We start from the raw sequence: 10,682 nt of genomic DNA, 5'->3' as shown, positions 1-10,682 counted from the left end.
GCTGAATACATGTGGTGAAACGTAGCACTTTCGGGAAAGCCCTAACCCACGTCTCCTCAGAGGCTGCTTGCTTTTGGTTCTCGGTCCCCAACCGGAGGAATATTCTGCACAGCGCACGAGACCGTTCGCTGCCCGGTTTCCCGGGCCCGTCTCGCTCCCTGACTGGTCCCTGAAGGAGAGCCCTCGCCTCAGAAATAGGCCGCGCCAGGAGAAGCTGCGGCCAGCACCGAAAGGGCGGTTGCGCGGCGACTGCGTTAAGTCGGCCTCTCAGGTCGGCCTCCGGCTCAGCCCACCAGGAGCGTGTCCGAGGTCTGGCGTAAGGCAGCTGCGGCTTCGCCCCAGGGAAGGGAGATGGGCTAGTCGGCGACTGCAGCAGGAAAGCTCGCCCCCACGGGACCCGCGTCCACAGGCAGCCAAGGGCGCCACAGCTCGGGGCGGCAAAGGCGGCGGGAAGCCGTGCCCCGCCCACTCAACGGCTCCAGAAGAGGCGTGGCCGCGGCAGGCCCCGCCCACACCGCGCGCGCGGCCCCTGGGCAACCGGCACAACACAACAAAATGGCCGCCGCCTCGCTGGACGCCTGAAGGGAACAACCTGCGCGTCTCCCGCCCCGCCTCGTCCCGCGGGCCCGCTCGGATCGGCTCCTCGGCGGTGAGTGCCAGGCCGGGTCGAGGCCGTTCTCCGGCATCGGGCGGAGCGGTGGGGGCTGGCGACGAAGGCGGGAAGGCCTGGAGCGAGCGTGGGGTGGGACGGCTCGGGATGGATCCGGGGGCGGGGGCGTGTGCCTGGAAATTGGGATTGGATGAGAAGGAGGGGAGGGCCAGAACGGGCGTGGGGAGGAGGATGAAGGAGGGAGGTTTGGATGAAAAGTGAGAAGGTGGGCATGGGGGTGGGGGGCGGTTGGGAATGGAGAACCAGACTGCGGGGAGGTGTGGACGTTGGGTGCGGCTCCGAGAAGGATGGGGGTCCTGCCACCCGGAGGAGGAGGAGGAGGAGGGAGAGGCAGGGGTGTGCCAAGTGTCTGCGGGGAATGGCAGGGATAAAGGACGGTTTGGGTGTCCTTACGAGTGTCCTGGTATCCGACAGAATACAGTACGTGGAGAATGATGAAAGTTAGAGTATTGGGAAGAAATGTTAAAAGGAAAAGCAAATGTTTTGTTGTATAATGGTTAAAGGATGGGTGAATCCTGATGTCAAAACTTGGGTTCAAGTCTTGGTTCTACCAACTTGTGTTACTTAACCCGCTCTGTGACTTTGGGCATGTACCTTAATCTTCCTGAGCATGTTTTCTCATTTGTAAAAATAACTGCTAATTACCTTAGAGTGTACAGTATGTGTCAAATTCAGCCCTAAGCCCTTCGCGTGTATTAACTAATTGAGAATTTAAAATAACCTGTATGAAGTGACCGTCTTCATTTTAAAGTTGAAGAAACTGTGGACCAGAGAGGTTAAGTAATTTGCCTAATGTCACACAGTAAATGGAGAAGCAGGATTTGAACTCCCGCTGTTTAGTTCCAGAATTCAAGCTCTTAATTCTCAATGACATAACTGCCACTTGTAAATGAGATGAATAATTCTCACCTTATACACCATCTGTGAGAATTTAAATTTGCTAATGTCTTTAAGAGTCCTTAGCACTGTGCTCTTTTCATTCAACAAATATTTATTGTGCATACAACAATAGACAGAATCTCTGCTGTCTTGTAGCTTGGAAACAAGCAATAATCAAGTTGTGGCGCAAATGATCATTTAATTGTAATTGTGAGATGTTCTAAAGGAGACTACTTGGTGCAGGGACTGTATATAATAGGGAGATGTAATCCTTTTGTGCATCTTGAGTGTAGAAACCCTGCCTTCTCAGCATTATTTTTTGAGCCTCACAGTTCTTAGTGCATAAAAGTCACTCAATAAAACTGAGTTACTGAATAAATTAATTAATGGGAAGAGATGGGCAGCTTGTGTTTTAGGATACCTGAGTAGACTGGAGAGAGATAGGAGAGGAGAACCCGGGATGTTAATAGGGTGAAAAAGGACATGGAGGTCAGGGTGTTGGAAGGGAACGGCCAGTATCCAAACAATCACATTGGGATGGAGAGGAATGGGTAGAGGTTTGGCTATTTTGTTGGGGGAGAATAATTCGAAGTCAGAGTATAATAATAGAGATTAGGATGTCAGGGTATTTGCTGAGATGAGTAATTTGGAGAGCCAAGATGGATATAGAAGCGTTGAGATAGGATGCTGGAAAGCACTGCAGAGGAAAGGAGGCTAATACAGCGTTTGGGAATTGGGACGGTGTTTGTGGGGAAACTCGGCAATGAGAATGGAATGAAGTATGGGAGGCAGAGGCTGACAAGCACAGGAGTGGAGGATTGCCTTTGGAGAGGAGTGGGAATCAGCATATTTGAAAGGGCCAGAGAAAGTTAGAGTATTTAAGTGGGTCAATGTGCATGGGATGAAGTAGAATTGTAGGGAAAGTGCGGAGATGTGATTCAAGGGCTACAGGATGGAGAGGGATGTGGAGGTCAAGAAATGGGGATCAATGTTTGCATATTGAGGTGGTCTGGGAAGAAAGAGGGAGGGTTCGGGGGAGAATGGAAGTCTGTCTCATTTGGAGAAGATCAAAGAAGATGGAAAGTTAGAAGTGTGAGGAAAGGCTGAATAGAGGGGGAGGTATGGTCTTTACTAAGCTGTGTATCAGGGCAAGGGGGTGACAAGATGGATGGTGTTTTCTGACCTGGTCATTTGATTCTGATAATCACATCATTCCAATAACTTTCTCTTGCTGCTGCAGACCTCCTTCTGGGCCTTCGAAATATGTCTCCAGCTCTGGACTTGTTTTGCTTTCTCTTTGTCCTGCCCCTTCACACATTCTAGCCCTGCCTCTAAGTGTCTTATTTCTCTGGCTTGGTCTTTATGGGATTGCAAACTACATCTAGGGTCAAACAGCATCCCCGTCCCTCCCTTAAAATTGTAATTGACAATTTACTATGTCCAGGTGCTAGTCTCTGAAATAATGCCAGCTGCTCTCAAGCACAGCCTAGTTCACTATTACTGAGTTAGCTGTTTTATGAGATTGTAATACATATCTGTTGTTCGAATGTCCAAGTCTTACAGGAGCTATGGCGACCCAGAGAGGGGACCTGAGAATGCATTGTGACTTTGGAGCCACGTTACAATTCATAAAAGAAAGGAGTTGACCTAGATTTCCCAAATCCATTGTAAGATATTTTTTTTAAAACTATAAATGAGTAAAAGTTTTTCTGATCAGAGTTTTTCTGAACGCGAGAGGTAGCAGAGGACTTCATGATAGTCTAGTGAGGCCCAGGAGGTCTTAGTCCTTAGGATGTTATGAGGAGAATTCAGGATGGTTCAGTTCAATATTTTAAGAATTTAGAGAGAAGACTAAGATGTGGGATACAAAATAATTGCATTGCATAGAAATATAAGATGTGCTTTTTTTTTTTTAACTATTTATTTTTGAGAGAGCACAAGTGGGGGAGGGGCAGAGAGAGGGGGACAGAAGATCCAAAGCAGGCTTTGTGCTGATAGACTGACAGCAGCAAGCCTGATGTGGGGCTTGAACCCACTAACCCCAGGATCATGACCTGAGCTGAAGTCGGACACACAACTGACTGAGCCACCCAGGCGCCCCTAAGATGTGCTTTTTTTTAGCCACGAAACTCAAAAATCTATAAAGCATATCTCTGTAGCATGTGGCACACACTATTATTCTAATTATGTAATTTCCTATCATGTTATAGGATAGAGAAAGATACATAGAAGTGACAACTGGGCCCTCCCTGTTCCTCCCCTCTTTTATTTTTTTAATCTCTTGCCCTTATGAAAATTACATTTTAATTCAGGAATAAATACAATTTTTAACTAATTAGTTAGTTTTTATAATTTTATTTTTTAAAGCACATGCCTCTTAGCTGTCCTCAAGTTTGAACCTACTAATCTTATTTAAGAAGAGAAGCCATTTCAGCTTATTACAGAACCAATAGTATTCCTAAGAGACTGGTTTCCATGGCAGAGTAGTGTGATAGTAACACAAGTTTTTTGCCACACTTGTGAAATTAGGACCAAAAGCCTTGTCACTGGCATAACGAGCTGTTATGTGACTTGGAGGAGGCTTTTCTGAACCATATGGATAGTTTAACATGAAAAAATGAAAGAAAGGGGTGCCCAGGTGGCCCAGTGGGTTAAGCGTCTGACTTTAGCTCAGGTCATGATCTCATTCATGGTGTGAGAGTTCAAGCCTCACATCGGGCTGTCTGCTGTCAGCTGAGAGCCTGCTTCGGGTCCTCCGCCTCGCTCTCTCTCTGCCCCTCCACTGCTCGTGCTCTCTCTCTGTCTCAAAAATAAATAAACATTAAAAAAAGTGAAAGAGAAAGTAAAGACACATAGAAGTTTGTAGTTTAAAGTGAGCCAGACTATTGATATAAGGAAGTTGCCATATTGTAATATATAATTGTGAAATAATCACTTAAAATTTTTTTTTCATGTTTATTTTTGAAAGAGAGAGGGAGGGGGCAGACAGAGAGGGAGACACAGAATCTGAAACAGGCTCCAGGCTCTGCACTGTTAGCACAGAGCCCTATGTGGGACTCGAACTCAGGAGATCGAACCGTGAGATCATGATCTGAGCCGAAGTCGGACGCTCAACAGACTGAGCCACCCAGGCACCCCAAAATAATCCCTTTTTAAAAACAAATGTAACAGTTTTTTTTTTTTTCTCTCTTCAAACTAGTCACCTTAAGAAGCTAGATCATAAATAAGTTCAGTGATGCTGTTGTATTAAATTTTCTGTTTTTCCTCCAGGAATTGTTCTTACATTACATGTTATTCATTGATCAAGGTCCTTTAGTGGCATTTTTTCTGGTCTATTTTGTGTGAGGCACCATGCTAGGCTCTAGAGAGCAAATCAAACATGATCTGGACTCCAGAAAACTCACCAATATGATGCAGTAATGAAGACATGGGCTTTGGAATCAGATCAGGATTCAAGCCTTGGCTTAACCAATTAGTTCTGGGACTTTGAACAAATTACTTAACCTTTTAATCTTTATGGGGGGGGATAATAATAGCTATTTCGTGGAATTGTTGTATTTATTCCTTCTACTGTGATGATACATGTAAGAGCTTATCACAGTATTTGACACTTGGTAAAGTTAATGATCAAACTGGGAAAGGAAAAAGTTGTAGCTGAAGTAATGGGTCTGATTATCGTGTGAGATGTATAAATTAATTCTGAAAGTAGGACCCAAAAAAGAATTCTAGAAATGTTTTTGCGTAAGATCAGCATTCCTAGAATGACTATATAGTCATTGAAAGGTGTTACATCTGCCAATTGTTGGTTAATTGATTGACTATATTAATGGCAGCTCTCTTTTACCTATATTGTGTATGTTCCAACCATTTAACAAATTTCTTCATAATCCCAGCCTGTATAATAATACCCATATACTTGTGAAGGTTTTCACACATCAAACCATTATAATATCTCTTTCTAATACCAATTTATATAGCATTAACATTTGAGCTGCCCCAAATCTTTGAATTGAAAACTACTTTTCTAAAAATTAATTTGTGTTTTGTCTTAATATTTTAAGAGGGGAGAGTAGGAGAGATTATGGATGTTGAATAAAAATAGGATCATTGTTAATGCACCCTTGCTCAGGACCTGTCCATTTTATAAGATTTTTTTGTCTAAAAGTTTGTCAAACTTGTAATTTTTGCAATGTTTTTAGAATGATTACACTTCTAAGAGCAACTGTGTATCATGACAATCTTTTTTTGCATAAACCTAACCTTGCATAGTAGGAGTCGAGGTTGAGGACTAATATTGCTCAAGAAGATATCCTTTGCTGAGGTACTAAATATCATTTTGTCAGTTCCGAGTTCTTCATGAATAATTCATTAGGTAAATATTACTTATCTGCTTTCTGCTAAGCTCTGTCCTAGGCCTGGAATAAGTCAGTGAACAGTATCCCTACTTTCGTGGAACTTACATTCTACTAGGTTAATTATGTTATTTGTGTTACAAATTAGTTTGAGAGGAGAACTGATTCTCATGGTTACTACAGCTAGCATTGTGTTTGACCAGGTCATTTACTGTTCTGGGCCTTAATTTCCTTTTATGAAAAGTAAAGGGATTTGACTAAGGTCCCTTTCATCAATAAATGCTTCCTTTCCTTCTGGAAGATCTGAACTTCAACAAAATTGATTTTGGACAAGCAATAGAAGCCATGCGAGTTTGAAGTGATCAGATGTTTTTCAAATAGAATGAGACAAATGTGAATGAATATCTGAAGCATAATGTTTAACAAAGAAGGCAGATACAAAAGATATTCTATGATTTTATTTACATACAGCTCAAAAATAGTTTCTGGGGCACCTGGCTGGCTCAGTTGGTAGAGTGTGCAACTCTTGATCTTCGGGTTGTGAGTTCAAGCCCCAGGTTGGGTCTAGGGATTACTCAAAAATCAAAATCTTTAAAAAAAATAGTTTAAAAAACCTCTGGCATTGGAAATCAGGATAGTGATTCCCCAGGTGTGGGGGTTAATGATTAGAAAGGGACATGAGGCTTCTGGGGTTCTGGTAATATTCTGTTTCTTGATCTGGATACTGGTTGTATTCAGTGTATAAAAATTCATGGAGCTGTACATTTATGTTTTGTGCATTGTTCTATATGGGAGGAAAATGGAGGAATGGGGGAAATGATAAATTCAGTTTGGACATGTTGAGTTACTAAAGCAATGAGATATCAAGGAGACAATTGGGAATAGGAGTCTGGACCTCAAGAGAGAGGTTGGAATAAATATAAAAACATCAGTATAGAGGTGACACTGGGAGCCATGGGTGTGCATTAGATTGTCTAAAGTGAGATTAGAGAGAGTAAAAGAGACTTGAGGAGCTCTGACATTTGAGGATTGACTAGAGTGTGAACCAGCAAAGGAAGCCAAGGAGTGGCCACAGATGCAGGAGGATACCAGGAGAATGTGGTGTCCCAGAAGCGAAAGAAGAAACGTTATCAGGAGGAGAGAGTACTCATCAGTATGAAATACTGCTGGTTGCCAGATATTTCTACCTTCTTGCATTCTAGGACCTTTGTGGGTATGAGGGTGTTGTGACTAGTTTGGCCCAACAGAGAACAGAAATGACAGGTAAAACTTCTGGGTGGAGCATGCGTCAATACAAGACCCTCTGAAAGTCTGCTTTTCCTTTGGCCAGGTGATCAGCAGTGTCTGAAGCAGTGTCCGCTTCCATCTGCCTGGAATAGTATGGATCCTGGCATCTATAGCCTCTGAGTTTCTAATGTTGTCACCTTAAAAACACTAGAAAGAGGGGCGCGCCTGGCTGGCTCAGTCATTAGAGCCTACGAGTCTTGAACTTGGGGTTGTGAGTTTGAGCCCCACTTAGGGCATAGAACTTACTTAAAAAATGCTAGAAATTAATAGTTTTGAGAACTCTAAAAAATTAACCTTATTAAATATACTGAAAACTCTTACAGGTTTTGATGGACACCTGGCTTTATTCTTGTCATGAAGAAGGGTTCTCAGCAAAAATTTTCCAGAGCAAAGATGCCCCCATCACCTCGTTCTCCTAGTTCACCATCCCTCACGTCCAATATGAGATCTAGGTCACTTTCGCCTTTAAGTGGATCTGAGACTCTACCTTTTCATTTTGGAGGACAGTGGCATGAGCAAGGTGAGATCACAGATGAAAACACTATGCTTCTGGACTACCAAGACCATAAAGGTAATGCTTTTTAATCTTAAGAATTTGAACACAGGGGCACCTGGGTGGCTCAATCGGTTAAGCGTCCAACTTTGGCTCAGGTCATGATCTTGCAGTTTGTGGGTGTGAGCCCCGTGTCGGGCTCTGTGCTGACAGCTCAGAGTCTGGAACCTGTTTTGGGTTCTGTGTGTGTGTCTCTCTCTCTCTGCCCCTCCCCTGCTCACGCTCTGTCTCTGTCTCAAAAAGAAATAATAAACACTAAAAAAAAAAAAAATTTAAGAATTTGAACACATACTCTTGAGTAGAGATGGAAAATACTGAACGTACCTTTTTGGTCCAAGTGAAATACGTATCTTGGTACTAACATGACCTATTGTTTATGCCGACGGAAAGTGTCTAAGGACAGTGGAGGATGAAGTCTTCTGGGTGAGGGTGAAGCTGTCTGAAAGCTGAGGGCAAAGGAGAAGGGAGTTTCCAGAAAGAGGAAGCTTTATTTCCTGTGGTGGGAGAGTGCCTTAGTGCTCATCTGCCAAATTTACCATCATCTTTGGTTAGAGGAAAAGCGTATGTGTTCACTTCAGAGTGGAGTGCCTTAATTCAGTGCAGAAATGTTATCCACCCTTGCACTATTCCAGTCTGCTTATTGACAGAGTGCCTGTCTGTGAACGGACTGATTTTCCTGTAAGGGACGTGTAAATATTCCACCAAGGTTTTGTTTTTATTTCTTTCTTAAAGACAGTCTGTTAGTGTGGGAATCTGTTTTCAGATTCTTTTTTTCAAAGAAACGATTTAATGTGACTAAATGTGAATGAAAACTATGTGATTTCTTTGTTAAGTCATGAAGTCATAGCTATCTATTTGATCGGTTTTTATTAATAAACCTTATCAGATCAGCAATTGAGTTTAGACTATACCCTTGCTGCCAGTTGGTACATTGCTGACTCTAATTTGATTAATATTTTAGAATATTAGTTTCTTTCCAAAGTAAAGGAAAATCATTTTATTTGGAACCAGAATAAATGTAATATTAACTTATTATAAACAGTCATAGGAAATCTTTGTCACACAGCCTGAATCGGGAACCCGGCGTTAATTTTTTCTGACTCATAAAGAATTTTCTTTTTACAGCTGCTTTTGTAAAATGTAAGATGGCTTTAATAAACTTTGATAGCAATATGCAGGCTTAGGACAGGGTATGCAATCCATCACATTAGTGCTTTATAAAATATGTGGTGTTATTCTCTATTTATAAGACCAACAAATTTGAGTTTCTCACCATTTAAGAAAAGATTTTTAAGAATTCCAGTGTTTCTCACAGACCAATGGAATAGAATAGAGACTCCAGAATTGGACCCACAAATGTATGGCCAACTAATCTTTGACAAACCAGGGAAGAATATCCAATGGAAAAAAGACAGTCTCTTTAACAAATGGTGCTGGGAGAACTGGACAGCAACATACAGAAGAATGAAGCTAGAGCACTTTCTTACACCATTCACAAAAACAAACTCAAAATGGATGAAGGGCCTGAATGTGAGACAGGAAACCCTCAAAACCCTAGAGGAGAAAGCGGGAAAAAAACCTATCTGACCTCAGCCACAGCAATTTCTTACTCGACACATCTCCAAAGGCAAGGGAAGTAAAAGCAAAAATGACCTATTGGGACCTCATCAAGATAAAAAGCTTCTGCACTGAAAAGGAAACAATCAACAAAACTAAAAGGCAACCGACGGAATGGGAAAAGTTATTTGCAAATGACATATGGGATAAAGGGCTAGTATCCAAAATCTATAAAGAACTCACCAAACTCCACACCCAAAAAATAAATAATTCAGTAAAGAAATGGGCAAAAGACATGAACACTTTTCTAAAGAAGACATCCCGATGGCCAACAGGCACATGAAAAGATGCTCAATGTCACTCCTCATCAGGGAAATATAGATCAAAGCCACACTGAGATACCACCTCACGCCGGTCAGAGTGGCTCAAATGAACAAATCAGGAGACTGTAGATGCTGGAGAGGATGTGGAGAAACGGGAACCCTCTTGCACTGTTGGTGGGAATGCATACTGGTACAGCTGCTCTGGAAAACAGTGTGGAGGTTCCTCAAAAAATTGAAAATAGATCTACCTTATGACCCAGCAATAGCACTACTAGGAATTTACCCAAGGGATACAGGAGTGTTGATACATAGGAGCACGTGTACCCCAATGTCTATAGCAGTGCTTCCAACAGTGGCCACATTATGGAAAGAGCCTAATTGTCCATCAACTGATGAATGGATAAAGAAATTGTGGTTTATATACAATGGAATACTACTTGGCAATGAGAAAGAATGAAATATGGCCTTTTGTAGCAACGTGGATGGAACCGGAGAGTGTTATGCTAAGTGAAATAAGTCAGGTAGAGAAAGACAGATACCGTATGTTTTCACTCCTATGTGGATCCTGAGAAACTTAACAGAAGACCATGGGGGAGGGGAAGGGGGAAAAAAAGTTATAGAGAGGGAAGGAGGCAAACCATAAGAGAGTCTTAAATACTGAGAACAAACTGACGGTTGGTGGCGGGTGGGGGAGAGGGGAAAGTGGATGAGGGTTTATGGAGGGTGGGAGGGAGGAGTGGGTGGGTGATGGGTATTGAGGAGGGCACCTGTTGGGAGGAGCACTGGGTGTTGTATGGAAACGAATTTGACAATAAATTATGTGTATATATACATATGTGTATATATATATATATGTATATATACACACAATAAATTATGTAGACAATAATTATATGTACACATATATGTATATATAAATATATATATATGAAGAATTCCAGTGTTTTTGAACTTTAGGTTGGAGTTTAAAAAAGAAACCCAGGTTAGTGCCAGTTTATTTAAAAAAAAAAAGCTAACATCAAAATATTGCTGAAAACTTCAGTGCTGCATAATTATTAAAA

At 42.1% G+C, this 10,682-nt stretch overlaps 1 protein-coding gene across 7 annotated transcripts in view; it reads left to right on the top strand.

The window, feature by feature from the left end:
• Positions 1-505: 505 nt before the first annotated feature.
• CNTRL (centriolin) overlaps positions 506-10,682 on the top strand; it is an 84,496-nt gene continuing 74,319 nt past the window's right edge. For 5 of the 7 annotated variants that reach the window (XM_058694322.1, XM_058694319.1, XM_058694321.1 and 2 more), the window contains exons 1-2: positions 506-649; positions 7,512-7,759. In XM_058694322.1, the coding sequence (XP_058550305.1) occupies positions 7,543-7,759 (217 nt within the window). In that variant the 5' untranslated portion in view covers positions 506-649; positions 7,512-7,542. Of the gene's footprint in view, positions 650-3,104; positions 3,217-7,511; positions 7,760-10,682 lie in introns of all 7 variants that reach the window. The other 2 variants (XM_058694316.1, XM_058694317.1) reach the window with 2 other exon arrangements.

The sequence above is a fragment of the Neofelis nebulosa genome, chromosome 12 (genome assembly GCF_028018385.1).
Source record: "Neofelis nebulosa isolate mNeoNeb1 chromosome 12, mNeoNeb1.pri, whole genome shotgun sequence".
Lineage (NCBI taxonomy): Eukaryota > Metazoa > Chordata > Mammalia > Carnivora > Felidae > Neofelis > Neofelis nebulosa.
The sequence above is the reverse complement of the archived record's forward strand: the minus strand, read 5'-3'. Positions and strand labels throughout refer to the sequence as shown.